The sequence below is a fragment of the Peromyscus leucopus genome, chromosome 2 (genome assembly GCF_004664715.2).
Source record: "Peromyscus leucopus breed LL Stock chromosome 2, UCI_PerLeu_2.1, whole genome shotgun sequence".
NCBI lineage: Eukaryota > Metazoa > Chordata > Mammalia > Rodentia > Cricetidae > Peromyscus > Peromyscus leucopus.
The window spans coordinates 53601992-53619618 of NC_051064.1; the positions used below are offsets into that span (position 1 = coordinate 53601992).

General features: G+C 45.7%; 1 protein-coding gene across 1 annotated transcript; it reads right to left on the reverse strand.

Moving 5' to 3' along the window:
* Window positions 1-3388: 3388 nt before the first annotated feature.
* Fam205a (family with sequence similarity 205 member A) lies at window positions 3389-9939 on the reverse strand. Its single transcript, XM_037202533.1, has 4 exons — window positions 9674-9939; window positions 8960-9092; window positions 7903-7963; window positions 3389-7261 (listed from the first exon to the last, which is right to left on the reverse strand). The coding sequence occupies exons 1-4, from the start codon at window positions 9815-9817 to the stop codon at window positions 3559-3561; spliced, it is 4041 nt and encodes a 1346-aa protein (XP_037058428.1). The 5' UTR covers window positions 9818-9939; the 3' UTR covers window positions 3389-3558.
* Window positions 9940-17627: the final 7688 nt, after the last annotated feature.

Here is a 17627-nt window from a genome sequence, read left to right on the forward strand (position 1 = left end):
TCAGTTGAAACAAAGCTTTTCTCAAAGAGGTGCTTTCTCTGACAGAAAAGCAAGCTTTACTCTTGGATAGTTCTGTTCTGCCCTGGCTGGGCTCTTTCCCCAGACAGCGTTCTGACTCGGCAGCACGACTGCTTCAGACACAGTTCAGCTTTACTGTTTTCCCAGAAAGGTCCTTTCTCTGATAGGAAAGCTTTTCTCAGATTTCTTTTTGCAGCTGTGGACCTATCAACCCGGGACTTGTAGGAAAGTAGACAACTGTGCCGTTCCCACCGGCTTTAGCTTTGTTTATTCATTAGCAATCTTCCCCGGGTCCTGCACCTTCCTGCCTCAGCTCTGTGTTCCAGGAAGTTTACAACTGCAGGAACCCTAGTATCCCTGAAATGCACTCCAACTCAGAGACACTGGCCAGTCGCCTCTGGGTTTTTGGTCAGAAGCGAGGATACAATGCTAACAGAGTTTGCATTGCTTCAGGGGATATTTGCATTAGGATGATTAGGAGCACCTTTTCATTCTGAAAGGCTCAAACAAAACCCTTGATGCCTCAGCTCGGCTGTAACTGAAAAGCTTGGCTTTTTTGCTTTTCTCAGGTAAAGTTTCCTGCCCTTTTGGGCTCTCTGTAGCTCTTTACCCACACTCTCCCAAGCATTTCCCTCAGGGTACTCTGACCCACTGTCTTTTACTAGCTTGAAGAGACAGAGCTTAGAAAAGGTTTTCAGGAACTTGTTCCTGCCTCCTGCATTGCAGGGAGGATTGTTAAAGCTTGAAAGAACTTAGAGAGGGTTTGCTGTCTTAAGTTTGTTGTTTTCCCTTAGAGCTAATCACAGGTGGTCCCCATACTAATATCTTCAGGTGATTCTAATTTTTGTCCTTCTGAGAGAGAAAGAGGCTTTAGTTTTTAAGTTTAAGAGAGCTTTTGAGAAAGATTAAGGCTTTTTAGAGAGATTTTCCCCCCAAATTTTCCAAGAAAAGCTTTATAGTTTAAGATTTATTATTTTTTTCCCCAGGAGAAAGAAAGACCAACTTTTCCCAAAACTTCAACTTTAAACTTTGACTTCTTACACCCCCATTTTTGCCTCAGGGAGAAATCACTTTCTCCTGCCGCTTGGACTTAGCATTTCAGCTGTCCCCAGGACAAAAGCTTCCATAGGAAACTTTTTCTTCCTCATTAGCTCAAAGAAGAGCTTTTTTACTTCCCGTAAAGCCCAAAGAAAGATTTATTTCCCCCAGTTTGCATTCATAGCCCCCAAAGTTAGAAAATTGAAGAGTTTTTCTGTCTAGTTGCCTTACTTATTTTTTTCCTACACAATCTTACACTTATAAGTTTTTCCTACACTATATTACTACCCTATACCTTATACTTATTTTTCACAGATAGAAATTGAGAAAGGGATAGAAGATAGAAAATTTTGACAGAAGAGAATTTCGCTGCAGCATCGGACATCCTTCCAGTCCGCTTTCCTTTTCTCTCGAGGATAAAACCCTTGCCTCCCAAAAATATATATAAAAAATATTTTTTCCATAACACCGGCATGCCTTTCCACTGGCAGGGCTGACTCAGCACTTTCACCAAAAACTCTGTAATAAAACTATTATTTTCCTTTATCTTTAGTCCCTATTACTTTGTCTTTAGTCCCTGTTCATTTGTCTTTAGTCCCTTTTTTTGTTCCTTTTTTTTCTTTAGTCCCTTTTTTCTTTTTTCTTTAGTCCCTGTTCGGGTGCCATTCTGTAGGGCGTTTACCCACCACCCCCACAGTTCCCCAGAGTTTTCTTGAGTGCAATCAGCAGGACATATTAGATAGAAGGATTTATTGCGGAGAATATCGCAGAGATAAACAGAAAATAAAGGATAGCCTCGAGAGGGCCTGGAACCTATTCCAATGGGTCCCGACTGTCTCTGGCCCAGGGTTTTTATAGAGACGCCAAGGGGTGGAGCAAAAGACCTCCTCCCCCAGCACAGCCAAGTGCAGACCATCTCAGACACCTGCACTTAGGCCCGTGGTCCTAATCATCCTCTATTCGGACCTGCTGGGTAAAGCCACGAGGAACCCGAGAACGGGCTCCCACAGACTCTTAGATGAAAACAGTCAAGGATGGCACCGTTGTTTATGGCTGAACTACTGGAAAGATGGGGCTGCATTCAAACTTCTATGAGAAATACTACAGGAGCAGTTGTTAAAGGAGTGACGGGGGCTGGATTTGTGAGTTCATTCCCGTAGAGTTGGGTGTGTGTGTGTGTGTGAATAATGGGATTCCAGGTGGAGATGCTGAGTAGGCAATCCAGATATGTGAAAAGGACCACTGCATGGGACTCTGTTGTGGCACAGCCTGTGTGATACTGTTGTGTTTAGTGTGGCCCCTGACACACAGGCAAGCACCTGGCCCGTAGGTAACACATTTGTTGAGTACAAGCTCTTTCTCAAAGTCACACCTCGGGAGACCTCCTCTTCATCTGAATACTTCCTCCTGTGTCAGAACCCCGAACTCTAGAGCATCAATGACACTAACGTGGTGCCGTATTTAGACTATGGATGCAACTCTCATGAATGCATCATTTCATCCAAAACTAGAAACCTGAATATCTGAAACAGAAGATTGCATGGAGCCGTTAGATACCAGCTAAAAGGAATTGATTACTGGGACAAGTTTTCATAGCTTTCAGTGGCAGCTAGGGTAGGTGACAGTTGGGACATAGTCATTGTCAGAGCTAAGGACATTTTTATAAACTCTGAGGAAAGAATTGTGTCCTGTGATGGCTGTAGATGAGAGGGGAAGACCATGGACAAAGGCAACGTTTTGGGAAAGGAGGATCGTTTCTGTGAATGCGTTGTTTGAGACAGGTCTCGAACTCACAGAGATCCACCTGCCTCTGCCTCCCAAGTGCTGGGATTAAAGGCGTGCGCCACTATACTGGGCAAGTAGTTTCCTCTGGGTTGATTGGAGCCAAGCGTTTGGACTGTCCTTGCATAAATACGGCTCAGTAACGCTGGTGGTGATGGGATTTAAGTAAAGGTTCATAAACATGAAAAGTCTTCTGTGTTGCGTCTCTGCAGTTGCTGACCAGTTGGTTTCCCTGTTTCTTTTTCATTCCAGCCCTTGGTCTTCTTAATTAAATCAAGAACATCTCAGAATTTTTCCTTTACCTCCTTATCTTTGGCTGGAAATATGAGGCAGGCAAAGAGTTTGGTGCAGGACCTATCTTTAATGTATATTACACCAGACACTTCCTTTCTGGTCAAGTTTTTGAATTTGTTCTAGGGTGGGGTAGGGGCAACTGACTTGTCTGAAATGTGAATGAAAATTTCCTTCCTGAGATGAGGGCAGACACTCTACTTTCCTTCATCCCTCCCCTTAATAATGTACAGCAGAGACAAAGAAGACAGACAGCTCATCTAGACAGATATAGAATATATTTTGGGTGGTGCCCTCCCCACCTGTTCAATAAAGAAAATGACAATATTAGTGCTCTTTAAAGGGTACAGAGGCTGGGGAGCCTAGAGGCCACCATCACCCTCAGTGGTCTCCATTAGCAGAACAACATTCCGAGGGGAACCTGGGGACCTAGGGTGGGTTTCTGTATTGAATGGCATAAGCCAGTAGAGGACAGTGCCGGGGACAATGTCGGGGCCGGCCTGGTGCTGAGACAGAGCCGAACTGTCGAGGGCCTGGCCGGAGCTTACTGTCTGAAATGTGGGGAGCAGTTAGGAAGGATGCGATCACCGACTTCTCAGAGGACGCAGACTGGGCCTTGGGCCCTCTGCAGTTCTCTGTCTTAGTTTTCTTGGTGGGGCTTTTGGCTTGAGGCAGACCCTTGTCAACATTTTCTTTACTGGTTTTGGCCACTTTTCCAGGTGTTGAGACTATGGGTTCCACATGTGTTTTGCCTTTTATCTTGGGGTTAATAGAGTGAAAAAAGGATTTCATCTTAGTTTTCAAGCCAGCCTCTGGAAGGCTGGGGCTAGCATGAGGAGAAGTTGGCATCACCCGCCCTCGTGAAAGGTGGTCTTGCCAAGTTTGGCCCCCAAAAGGCTTTCCCTGAGTTGGTGAGCGAGGGAAAGGAAGGCTCTGGGAAGCCTGGGAGGCCACAGACTGGGGGACCTTGGCAATCTTTGCAGGTTTCGGGATGACATTCACCTTGGCTTGACTGTCTTGCATGTCATGTTCAGGCTCTCTCTCCATGAAGACTTTTGGAGGTGGCTCTGGGAACTCAAGGTCAGAGGGCTCCTGGGGGCTGGGCAGACAGGGATCCTCAAGATGAACGCTCTGCCTCTGCTGTGAGGAGCCTTGGGGTGTGCTGTGCAGAGGCCCTTTTTCTGGCTCCTGATCTCCATCCTGGTGTGTTTTTTCACTGGTCGGGGAAAGCCCAAGATCTGCATCCCTCTCTCCAAGGTCCCCCACTGCCTTGGGTTCCCCTGGCTCTTCACTCTTTTCTGTCATCGTGGAGACATGGGCTGAGGACTTGCTCTTGCCTGGGCTTTGAGGCTCAGTGCTAAAGGGTTTCTCTAGGCTGGGCTCTTCCCCACTGGTCTCCATTTGAATACAGTATACTTGGGCCTCCATCTTATCCCTGAGCTTTGAGGCCTTGGAGCCCCACTGGGCAGAACCGTGGGGCACTGTTCTGGAACTAGGTTGGCTTGGCTTGTGGCACACAGGCTGCCCTGCCGTGGCTGGCTGTTTCTTAAGGGGGACCCTGTTTGCATCTGGGGCTGGAGGAGAGTCACCTGAGCCGGGCAGTTTCTGGAGCTCGGTGCTTTCTGGGATACCTAGACTCCTGAGAAACTCCTGTATGGATTCATTCTCTGGGCTGGCTAGAGCTAGCTCTTTGTTCTCCCTTTCCTTTTCAGAAATTCCAAATTGCATCGCTAGAACCTTTTTTTTCAGGTGGAAATTCAGTTTCGCCAAGATATGTGAGTTTATCGAGCGGGCACTGTCACGAGTCTGGCTGTCTAGAGACACCTTCGCTGTCCTCCCTTCCGCCGGCCCGTCAGGCTGGACCTCTCCTGTAGCATCCGCAGAAGCCTCTTTGTCATCTCGAGGACAAGGCTCAAATGGACCTGCAAGTGAGGTCAGTTGAGTCCGAGCTTCTGGTGAGCTTTTGACAGGCCTGGACATCATCTCTGTCGTTCTAGGTTGGCTCGTGACCGTTGGGGATATGGGCCTAGAGAGAGCCACACAGTAAAGGGCAGGCAGGCCTGACAGGAAGGCCAGATACTTATGCTGCAAAGTTGTCTCCAGCTTCTTAATCATTTCCTTAGACAGAGCGTGGGGCCGCTTACAGTGTTCAATGAGAGTACCTGACGAAGCCTGCTGCTCCTGCTCCAAGGCCTCCGGTTCCAGAGGAACAGCTTTGGGATGTAGGTCAGGGTTGCTTTGACTTTCTGCTTGTAGCTCCGGGTGTTGGCCTTGTGGAATCCAAGAGGAGGGAGCCACTGCTGCCGGGGTTCCAGGAATTTTGCGTTCCCAAGACCTCCAGACTTGGGCCGGGACCTTGCCCTGGTGGATCTGTCCACATTTGGAATCAATATGGTTCTCCAACATTGCCTTTGTCTGGGAAAACAAGCGTGGCGTGGAAATGGACCCTTTGTCCACTGCAAGTGCAAACCTGTCACCAGACCCATCAGCCTCTGGGCGGCCTGGCTGTGGGATGCTCACATCGGGTAGCGCCCTGCTGCTGCAGGACCGGGACTGTTGGTCGGTAGAGGAGAGCAGGGAGTGGATGGAGCGCTGGATCCTCTGGGGCAGGCCCCAGCGAAGGTGAATCAGCTGCTTCTGGAGGTGGAATTCCAGCGGCCTGCGCACATGCTCTGGGAAGGAGAATTCCCTGGTGGGATATGAGAAGGGTTTCCTTGGCCAGTAAGTTTTTATAGTCGTAGTTTTACCATGTGGTTCACACAGCATGTGGCTCCAGGTGTACCGTTTTCTCAGGAAGACAGCTGGCAGGCCCCACTGAAGCTTGACCTGCCTCTCTAGGAGGTGGCATTCCAGTGCCTCACACTCAGCCAGGGTCAGAAATGGGACATTGATCTGTGCTCTTTCATGCTCACGGGGAGTCTTGGCATTTGGAGAGGCCGGGGAAGACAAAGGGGGTGACTTACACGGAGTTTGGGGCAAGAAAGGGAGCGAAAGCTCCCGTGTGGGCTGACGATCTGCGGAAGAGGACCTGGATATGTTCTTGGAGACACCTTGAGAGCTCAAGGAAGTAACATCCAGGGACTCACTGTGAAGAGATGGGAGGCCACAGAATAACTGGCCACGATAGTCACTCTGAAGATTGCTCCCCGAGTCATTAGCTTGTGCCTTGCGGGGCGGATAGAAGCCTCTTAGGTGTTCAAGTTCACGAGAGGACAAGTAAGTGCGGATTTGGTGCCAGGGCTTCCTTTGTTTCAGGTTTATAAAAGACCATTCAGAAACCCAGCAGGTCTGGGTGGGCTGGTCTGTCAAATACAGTCTATTGGTCTGGCGGGAAATGGTCCCAGTTCTGTCCATAGTGATCTCAGAACCACTGCTCAGAATGGAAGAAAGCACATTTTTTCTAGATTGACAAAATAATGTCCGGCCTGGCACAAGCTGCCTCAGGGACTCCTCCACACGTCTTGGAAGGCCCCACTTCTGGAAATGTATCCATTTTTTTACATGTAGTTCAAGAATCCTTCGGACTTTAGGGCTGAGTAATGGCATCCGGGAAGGCGGTACTGAGTTCATCTGCAAGGACATAGTATGTGTCAAGTTAGTGGTCTTCGGGTTCAGGGGTAGTAAAGACACAGAGGACTTCACGTGATGGCAGTCTTGGCTCTCCTGGTCAAACTTTGCTTTGTTTTGCATTAGTTTTTCCTCAATCATTAAAACCACAGGCTCCTTGAGCCTTGAAGAAGCCATAGTCTCTGAAATCCTGGGCATGTCTGCCAGAGGAAATTTCTGATCTAGCTGGAGGTGATCAGCCCAGCATTGTCGGACACCGACTGCACTGGTCGACTGTGATAAGTGTTCTGTGAGCTGGGCTAGTATTGGAGTCCCAGATGCCAGTGGAATACGTCTGGAATGCCTGGAACGAAGCTCCATGTTCTGCTCAAAAGACACTCTGGATATGGGCAACATCTCCAGGCAAGAAGAGCCCGGTGGCAGTCCCGACAAACCAGGGGAGGTCTGGCTTCTCTCACTCTGCAGCAGCTGCTGGATCTCTAGAGATGCAGCATCACAGATTTGGCAGCAGGGATCGACACACAGGAGCTGCCGCACATGTTCCTCCTTGGGGAGCCAGCTTTGGCTAGGAAGAGAAAAATGGCCGCCATTAATGATGGAATGACATCTGCCCCCTTGGAGGAACGAGTCTGGTGATTGCTGTGCTCTATCCTCCAGTCCCACAGTTCCAAGCCTACTCTGTGACAAATGAGGTCCTTGTGGGAACCATTCAAAGTATGGGATGTTCCTGCTGCTGTACCCAGGGAATCAATGGGATCATTCACACTCTCTAGATAAGGATAAGATGATGGGCTGAAGGTGTCCCAGCAACTGCCCCACCCCCCAGACAGACAGGAGGTGATGTCAGCAGGATCCAGCCAGACCCAGGGCTTGCTTTGCCCTTGAAAGGGAGGAGCTGGAGCAGGGTGATTTCTTCATGCTAAAGCCACTTTCTTGTCAATGTGGTGTCTGAGTGCAACTCCAGCAATGTCCTCTACAAAGTATGCACTCGTCAGTTCTGAACTGCAGAGATCCTAACAGACAGAACTGGGTATCGGGTGGCTCTTCCCTCCTGAGGTGTGAACCGTCTCTGCCCTGACAACCCTCTCAGCTGGTGAACTTGCCTCCACAGCATTTCCCCTCCCGTCCGTTAGCCCTTCCTCACCCCTGGCACAGAACCAGGCCAAGAAATCATCACAGTTTAGACCACAAAGGTCAAGAGGTCACCTTTTCATGATAGTCAGCAGCTCCCATGGCTTCTCAGCTTCTTCTTGGGGAAGTCTCCTGGCTGCAGAATCAGGACACAGCGTTAGGTGGTGAATGAACATTTTAGGAGCATTCTATAGGAAGCTGTTAGCTCAGCAAGAGGGATCTAAAGATCTAGACTTGGTGCTCTAAGGCATGTGTTTCTATCTAGCATTCATTACTACTTAAAATTGGCTGTCCTTGCCTAATTTCATTTGATGTTTACAACCACGCGACGATCATCAGTATCATGCCTATTTTGTGGATGACTAAGTAAGTTGAATTTTGCAGGGTCATAAAATTAGTTCTCGATCAGATGTTCTCTTCCCTGTGACGGAACACCTGATATTAGTAACTTGAGGAAGAGTTTACTGTGGCACTGGGTTCCACTGGGGCAGGAAAGGTTTGGTGACTAGAGGGCCTGTGGGCGAAATTGTGAGAGGGGAGCCCAAGTTATAATGGAGGCCCTAGGCTGGTAGACATGCAAAGTAGGACAAGGAGTGCTGTCCATGGTAGACATGCAAAGTTGGACAACCATGGCAGACATGCAAAGTAGGACAAGGAGTGCTGTCGGCCCGAGCGTAGCCAGGCCGAGAGAGGGCCTACATGTACAGCAAGCGGCAGGGCCATGGGAGTGGACCTTCGGGAATTACGGCCCACCTTCTGCTCTGCCTGAACTCGGCTTCAGATGTACCCTGATGCGAACAAGTCAGGCTACAAGCTCATGCTGCCATGAGACAAGCCACCCAGGCACTACGCCTTCCCTGCTGTGATGGACTGACCATCTCCGAAGCTGTGAGCAGAATAAACCGTTCCTTCTAAGTTCTGCTAGGTGGGTCGTCATCATGATGAGAAGGGGGAGCAGTAAACCCTAAGTGATCTCTGCTGCACAGTCATCTGTGTCACGTCCTTAACCGTTTATGCTCAAGGAGATTAGGCAGAACCTCTTCGGAACACTCCCATGTTCTCAGCTCCCACCCACAGCCATCTCCTGTATAAATCACAAGTTGTGGAACTAGAGTTTCAGAAGTTACAACACCTGGCTCTTGGCAGTGGAACTCGAAGTTGGGCAGAGGCGGTGGGAGCTCTCCTGGGGGCGGGGCGTCGGGGGACACTGGGCTTTTACCTCTTGATGCCACATCTCTAGCCCTCTGCCTGACTTTCCGGTGACGCTTCAAGAGAAAAACATTACAGTGTGAAGCTGGGACTCCATTCCCTTCTTCATGTCCAAACTCAGAGATCATATACATGTCCCTCTACGGTGTATGCTCCTTACATTGCCTTCCCTAGACCCCGCCCTTCTGTCCACCTGAACCTTTCCCTTCTCTGCTTATTTCTCATTCACTTAAGGCTCTCCGTCCTTCTTCCCCACGTCTCTACTTCTGCAGAGAGGGTGACACGGAGAAAATCTGAACAGACTCAAAGACATTTCCACAAGCCCGAGGGTTGGCTGCTCACTAAGTCCTCCAAATGGAGAAACTCCCGACTCGGGAGATCTTCTGAGATCCAGTGTGGTTGTTTTTCTATTATCTAATTCTCAACTCAAGACAAATAGGGAGCCCCTTGGCTTTTCAATTGGAGTACAATGCAGGGAGGGCCTGGAATGTAAGGAGTTATTTATAGGTCTTCATAATCACTTCCTTTCTTTTCTTAGTCCCTGGCACAAAATGGGGGCAATCTGGAGAAGCACTCAGAATTTAAAAGTTACTTATCTAGGCTTAAAGTAGTTCAAGTTTAATCAGTGTTTTCCTACCCGGCAGCAGCTCTTTTTAGGTTCCAAACTCAATCCCTGGTAACTCCGTCTTATTTGCCAGGCAATCAGAAAAATGATAAAGATGGAGCTATAGGTACATAAAGGATAGCCGATGTCCCACAGAGAGCATGCAGAGCTCAACATGACCTAAATCTCCTTAGCACGAGGGGACCAGTCATCTCTGCATCTAGGCATTCAGGGGCCTAAGCGCCCAGTGGCTCTCAGCACTGGGCACTGCCATGGCTGCCTCACAGAGGAGAGAGTTAGGACACCAGAACGCATCACAAAGCCCTCTGTTCCAAGGAGGGTGTTCCAGTGGAATTTCATTCTGTGTGTGTGTGTGTGTGTGTGTGTGTGTGTGTGTGTGTGTGTGTGTTCATCTGTAAAGATTATGGAGTCTGAGTCTATAGGCGCCATGCTCACTATACCTATATATCGATGGGATAGATAGATAGAGATCTATCTCCTTTCCTCTGCTTCCTCAGTCTCCCATACCAGTCTCTTTGTTCAGCTTCCTCATCCACAACTATACAGTCGCTTATCCTCAGAATCTTGAATTCTTTGGCACACTGGGAACCTTGTGAGAAAGAATGGCTGGGAGAAAGAACACTAACTCCATACCTGACCTGGAGACACGCAGGACTTTAGAGGGTACAGTATGGTTATGTAGAGGCTTAGAAGTGGAGAGCTTTGATGTTTCAAACAAGGGGTCACCAGAGATCAGAACTACAAGAGGGGCTGGTTATGGCTGATGGGATAAAGCCAAGGTGGCAGTATAAAGGTTATAAAGCCAAGGTGGCAGTATCTTTAAATGACACCATCCAGGAAAGAGAGACATTTACAGTGTGTGGCTGGAGAGCAACTGTAAACACTGTCCTCCTCCAAGGTACACGGATGTAGCACACTCGTGAAGCTCTACCCAAGACTTGAGCTTCCGGTCCACATGAAGGCCTCCTCCTGCGTGCTTAGGGTGATGAATGCTCCCAAGAGTGGGCTTAGTGGCCATTTCTGTCTGTGGCTACCAATGCCTTGTTGCTTATGGTTGGACACACGGCTTTTGTCTGGAGATTTTTTCTCTCTCTCAAATCCGGATTTAGGAAAATGTCAGTCAAGGCAGCATTTTTCAGTTCATGATCCGTCATCACTCCTCTGTCCTAACTGAATATTCCTGCTGCCTGCTTGGCCTTTGTGGCCACTGTAAGAGGTTTCTGATTCCCTAGCAGTTCCGAACACCCTTGAGAAGCTTATTCCGGTGACAGTGTCTGTGTCACCAAAGGACTCTATGAAGAGACTGTTTGTCCTGCCAGCACCCAGTCTTCCACCCTGCTGGTGGTGGACACACAGCGTGCTCACCCCTAAACTGCAACGTCAAGAGTATAGACACATTTAGGGTGTCTGTGTGTAGTCTCGATCTCAAGAAACAAGCAAACAAATCTAGTTGCAAAGATTAATTCAAATAAAGTAAGAGTTAACAACAGGATAAATAGAATTTTATGTTCATCTTAGACTTGCAACCATCCTATTTCTGAGAAGAGGAACCATAATAAGGGTCCTGGTTGTCAGAGTGGGCTCCTGGACTCCTGGGTACTTAGAATTTGCTTAAAACCGCTGGCTCTGCTCCAGGACTGTTCCTAATAGAATGAGAACTTTCTAACAACTATACGAACCAAGGAATGGGCCACAAGTTCATCTGGCAGTGGGAAACGCAGGTCTGCTCTTGAAGAGCTGCAGCTGAGTGAGTAGGTGGAAAGGCAAGAGTGGAAAGATTTGAGCAGGGTTGAGACCTACCGAGGGAAGACGGACATTTCTTTCATTTGAGTCACTAGCACTGATTTTTTTCTTAAAGTAGGCATATACAGTACAAAATAGGAACACACACACATATGGTATAAAATAGGAACACACACACACACATATATTCACACCACATATATATATACACAACATATATATATATATATATAATATATATATATATATATAGTACAAAATAGGAAAGGCAGAAGGCACATTTCTTTCCCATCTTTATCTCCTTACACTTAATTTTCTTATTCATGTATCTTTCAAATTATGTTAGCATAATGTTAGTATGGTGGTTTGAATGAGAATGGCCCCACAGCCTCATGTGTTTGAATGTTTGATCCTCCTCAGTTATTGGGACTGTTTGGGAAGGATTAGGAGGTGTGGCCTTGTTGGAGTAGGTGTGTCACTGGGGGTGGGCTATTAGGTTTTAAAAGTCTATGCCAGGCTCAGTCTCCCACCCTCCTCTCCCTACAACTCGCATGTTAGATGTGAGCTCTCAACTACTTCTCCAGCACCATGTCTGACTGTCTGCTGCCATGCTTCCTGCCCTGGTAATCATAGACTAACCCTCTGAAACTGTAAGCAAGGCCCCAGTTAAATGCTTCCTTCTACAAGTTGCCTTGATCATGGTGTTTCATCACAGCAATAGAACAGTGAGCAAGACACATAGGAAGCATAAATAATACACCTGGTTATGTGGTTTTTAAGCCTTTGAAGTTAGTTTGTGGGAAGAATGTGGAAGAGCTTGGAGCCACAGGTTAGAGAAGCTTTAATAATGCTGTACATACAGCTTAATGGGCCATTCCAGAGGGAGAACAAAAGACCAGAATGCTGATAGGAACATGGACAGCAAAGACCATGCTTCAGAGAACAAAGACTTTATTGGGAACCGGACCAGATGTCATTCATTTATATTCTGGCAAAGCATAAGGCTATATTAAACCTATGTCCTGAAAGTTTAAGTGAGGCTGAATTTAAAAATAATGGACTAATTTGTTTGACAGAGGAAATATGAAGACAGCACAGCACCCAGATTGTGTCATGACATTGCTTACTCTTAGCCAGAACCATGATGAGAGAAAGCAGAAAAATGAGACAGTTTGCAGTTTGGTCAGAAGAGGAGGTAAACCCAGCTGTGGTAGTTTGAATGAGAATGGCCCCCATAGGCTCTTGTATTTGGTTCAGATCTATTGTTTGAGAAGGACTAGAAGGACTAGGATGTGTGGCTTAGTTGAAGTAGGTGTGCCCTTGCTAGAGGAAGTTTGTTAGTGGGGGTGGGCTTTGAGGTTTCAGAAATTCACACCAGCCCCTGCAGCCCCCCCCCACCTGCTATCTCCAAATCAGGATGTAATGCCCTCAGCTATGGTTACAGCACCATACCTGTTTGCTTCCTTTCTTAATGATCATAGTCTAACCCTCTAAAACTGTAAAGTTTTTTAAGTATAAAATCTTGGCCTTAGATTAGGTTTGTTCCCATCTAGTTCTTATAACTTAAATTAACCCATTTATATTAATCTACATTCTGCCACATGACTTGTTATCTTTTCTCAATATAGCATATGTCTGACTTCTTCCTCCGTATCTCGCTGGCGAATTCCCCATGCTTCAGATTCCAGAATTTCTATCTCTCCGGAAGTCCTGCCTATCCTCTCCTGCCTAGCTACTGGCCATTCAGCTTTTTATTAAACCAATCAGAAGGGCTTTATGTGGGGGAGGTTAAATAGAGACACACCTTCACAGTGTACAAAAATATTATCCCACAACATTTCCCCCTTTTGTTTAAATGAAAAGGAAATGTTTTCACTCTAACACAGTATAATATATATACAACAAGAACAATTATTAAGTAAGATTTACAATGTCCAGTCCCTTTGTATATGGCAAATTTGGAGAAAGTATTCTATTATCTTGGTGCATCCAAAGTTTTACACATAAACCATTTTCTATTATAACCTGTATTGCCAGCCTAAATATCCCTTTAGACCTTAAAATATTTTATTAGATAAACAACTTAAATTTTTATGTCTCTCAACCTTTATAAACTTTACATCTCTTTTGTGAGTTTCTTTTCTGAATTTAGTAACAACAAAAACTGTAAGACTATAACTAATTTAGTCTTCACCCTCATCAGATATCCCAGAAGGATAAACTATTACCTGGGTAAACAGAAAATGCAAAGCAAACAACTTTCAAATGAAATGATAGAGATAGCTGGCTGCCATGACAATCACCCAAGGTTCTTCTGTTGGGGCATCCATCCATGACCTAAAGGCCTTGAATATCTGAAAGACTTTCTATGAAGCAGGAATTTTAAAGGGCTGGACTACCTTGTCTTGGCAAGGTTCAGAAGTCGACTTCCTTTGTGTCCTGCTTCTACAATTTGGACAGCATGCTGTCAGCAGTTGAGGCAAGGGCAGTTTCTTGCCCAATGGCTAGCTTTGCCACATTGGAAGCAATCTCCATATGTAGGTTCTTTTATGCCCATCATCCTTTTTTGAAGTAAATTGGTGCTGTCAGGAGCAGATGTGTCTCAGTATCATGAAAAGCCTTAGGTTATTAAAACATCTTAAATGCCATGTTCTGTAGATCTCTAAAGTGTTTGAAGACCACCTACCTATCTAAAAATATATGTTTGACCTTGAAAACATAACCTAACATGACTATAAGTTTGATTGTTATAGATTAGTAACTATTAATTTGCATTTCTTAATTATACTAAACAGTTTATAATAATAGCTTTCAAGGACTAGAACTTCACAATACATTTTAAAATGAGCTGCATAGGTACAATACCTTAGACAAGAGTAGAAACATATATACAATATGTTATAACAAAAATAACCTTAAATTTATATCAATATAAAAAAATCTATACCAATGTAAAATATTTGAGACTAGTAGTTGCTTTTTAGTAGATCCAATAATCTACCCTTCTATTCTATCATTCCTATACCCCCTTATTTTCACTAGATAGGAGAGAAAGAAGGATAAAGAAAAAGAAAGAAAGAAATCCCTTAAACCAACCTCCTCTGTTTAGCTTCATCTCTGACCATGACCAATAACAATTTGCAACTAACCCCCCTAAACAATGACAAACATCCATAATCCACTGAATGACCAAAAACCATCCACCCCACCTTTCAGGAATATGGGCATCATGTTCTCAAAATTACTTCCTGCTGTCTGGAGGCAACGTCATCTTTAGGGGCCCCTGAGAAAAATGGGATAATGGTCAAGTTCTGGGAGAGCTAGCTATAGCATTTGTTGTTTGGTCTTTGTGGTGGGAAAGTTCAGAGCTTATCTGAAGTCCTGGCTGGAGTAGTCTGTGAGGCTGGACCATCTCAGCTAGCAGCTTTGAAGTTGTTCTGCATGTAGAATTTTGAGGAAATTGCAACAAAGGCATTCTGCCATGGCTTCCCTGCACATCCCCTGCGCACAAACTCTTCCTCCTAGAGCTGTTTCTGTCAGTCACAGAGGAAAGCAGTAACCAAGACACTGTGTAAGGAAGAGATGCCTCTCTTCCTACAGTGATTGTTAGATTATTTGAGGAGAGAGTAGAAGTTAGAGGCACTGAGGTGCATTGTCCCTCAGGTGAGGGACATATTACAGAAGTTACTAACAACACAGATGGCACAGCCGGGTTCTGAGGAAAGAGCTTTTAGTCCCATCAAAGCAAAGTGTCCATCCTTAAAGATTTTTGTAGAGAAGTCCTAAACCAAAGGCAACAGTCTCCAAACAAGAGAAATAAAGACCACTTAACTACATTTCTATCTCCCACCCCCCTAGTTCTGAAGACTAAACTCAGGGATTCACTGTTTGGTTTATTATCAGCTTGACACATGCTTGGGTAATCTGAGAAGAAGAACTTTAAGAAAATACCTGTATTATATTGATCTGTTGGCATGTCTGAGGGACATTTTCTTGGTTAATGATAGACGTGGGATGGCCCAGGTCACTCTGAGTATGCTCCCTCTGGGCAGGTGGTCTTGGGTTGTGTAAGAAAGCAGGCTGAGGAACCATGGAGAGCAAGCTGGTAAGGAGTGTTCCTCCATGACCTCTGCTTCAGTTTCTGCCCCCAGATTCTTGCCTCCAGGTTCCTGCCCTGGCTTCCCTCAGTGATGGACTGTGATTGGGATGTTGCATTTGGTCATGGTCTTTATCACAGCAGTACAAAGCTAACTAGGACAGGGCCTTAAGCATACCAGGCAAGTTCTCCACACTGAGCTACATTTGCAGTCCTTGGCTTGTCATCTGGCCTTGAACTTGCTATCTAGCTCAGGCTGGATTTGAACTTTTAACTCTGTCTTCTGAGTGATGAGATTATGGGCAAGTGTCACTATGCCCAGATTTAACTCAGTCTTTAATGCTTTATAATATATGTCCATCTGTTTCCATGATAAAATACCACGACCAAAAGCCACTGATGGAAGAAAGAGTTATTTGGCTTTTAGTTCCAGAGGGGGAGTCCATAATGGTAGGGAAAGCATGGCTTGGTTGCAGGAGGAGGAAGGTGGCTGATCACATTTCATATGTACACAGGAAGCAGAAGGGGAGAACAGGAAGTGGGGAAAGGCTGTACATTCTTGAAGCCCACTCCCAGTGACATACTTCCTCCAGTAAAGCTTCATCTCCTAAAGATTCCATTACTTCCCCAAACAGGGTCATCAACTGGGTGCCAAGTCTTCAAATACTTAAGCCTCTGGGGGACATTCTCATTTAAACACTGTCTTAGTTAGGGTTTCTATTGCTGAGACGAAACACCATGACCAAAAAGCAAGTTGGGGAGGAAAGGGTTTATTTGGCTTAAACTTTCAGATCATAGTCCACCATTGGAGGAAGTCAGAACAGGAACTCAAGCAGGGCTGGAACCTGGAGGCAGGAGCTGATGCAGAGGCCATGGAGGAGAGCTACTTACTGGCTTGCTTTCCATGGCTTTCTCAGTCTGCTTCCTTACTGAGCCAGGACCACCAGCCCAGGGATGGCACCACCTACCATGGACAGGGCCTCCTCCACTGATCACTAATTGAGAAAATGCCTTACAGCTGGATCTCATGGAGGCATTTCCTCAGCTGAGGCTCCTTCCTCTCTGATGACTCTAGTTTGTGTCAAGTTGACACACTAAACCAGCAAGTTGACACACAAAACCAACCAGTACAAACACTATACATCTTTGAATAAAGTATTATTATGTGGTCATCTTTCTGATTTAATGGGTAATTTCAACATGCCATATTTTCTGTTTCCAGAATTTCTGGTTGATCCTATCTCTAACAGAGGTTGCTTTTGGCAAGTTTATCAGTGACATTGGAGAAAAAAAAAAATCAGTGAGCATAAAGGTAATTCAATAGAAGTTATCCAAGGTGAAATATAATTGAAAAACAAAACAAAACAAACAAAAAAACCAAGGCCAAGCATCCAATAGTTGTGACACATATCAAAAACACCATTATACGTGCAAGACATCCTAGAAACACACACACACACACACACACACACACACACACACACACACACACGGGGCGGGGGGCAGGGAGAACAAAGTAAGTATTAGAAGAAATAGCCAATAAATTTTCAAAATTAATGAGAAATCAATTAAAAATCAAGAAGCTACACAATTTTTTGTGATACTGCTAAATAGCGTTACTATTTAATAACCCAAATTTTCAAATGATTTACATGATGGAAGTGAAAGGTGAGCTATGCTTACAGTATGATATTTCTACGTTGCACATGCTTTTCTGTGTTGGAGAGGAAAGTTTGAGTTATAGAAAATAAGTGGGAAATTAGGCACTGGGACAACAGAGTTTTTGAAAATCAGCTGTCAAATGAATGAAGGAAAAAAGAGGTTGAGAGCTACTACTCTGCGGAACAGATTCAGGAGCTGAAAGAATTGCTCAGCACTGGCTGCTCTTTTGGAAGATGCAGGTTCAATTCCCAGCACCCACAAGGTGGCTTACAGACATCTGTAGCTCCAGTTCTTGGTAGCCAATACATATTAAAAAAAGAGAGAGAGCAGATTTAGGGGCTGGATGAGACGGCTAGGCGGGTAATGCAGTAACCACCAAGCCTGACAAATCTGGGCTGTCAGGACCCATGTGATAGGAGAGAACCCATTCTTGAAAACTCTTTCTCCTCTTCTTCTTCTTCCTTC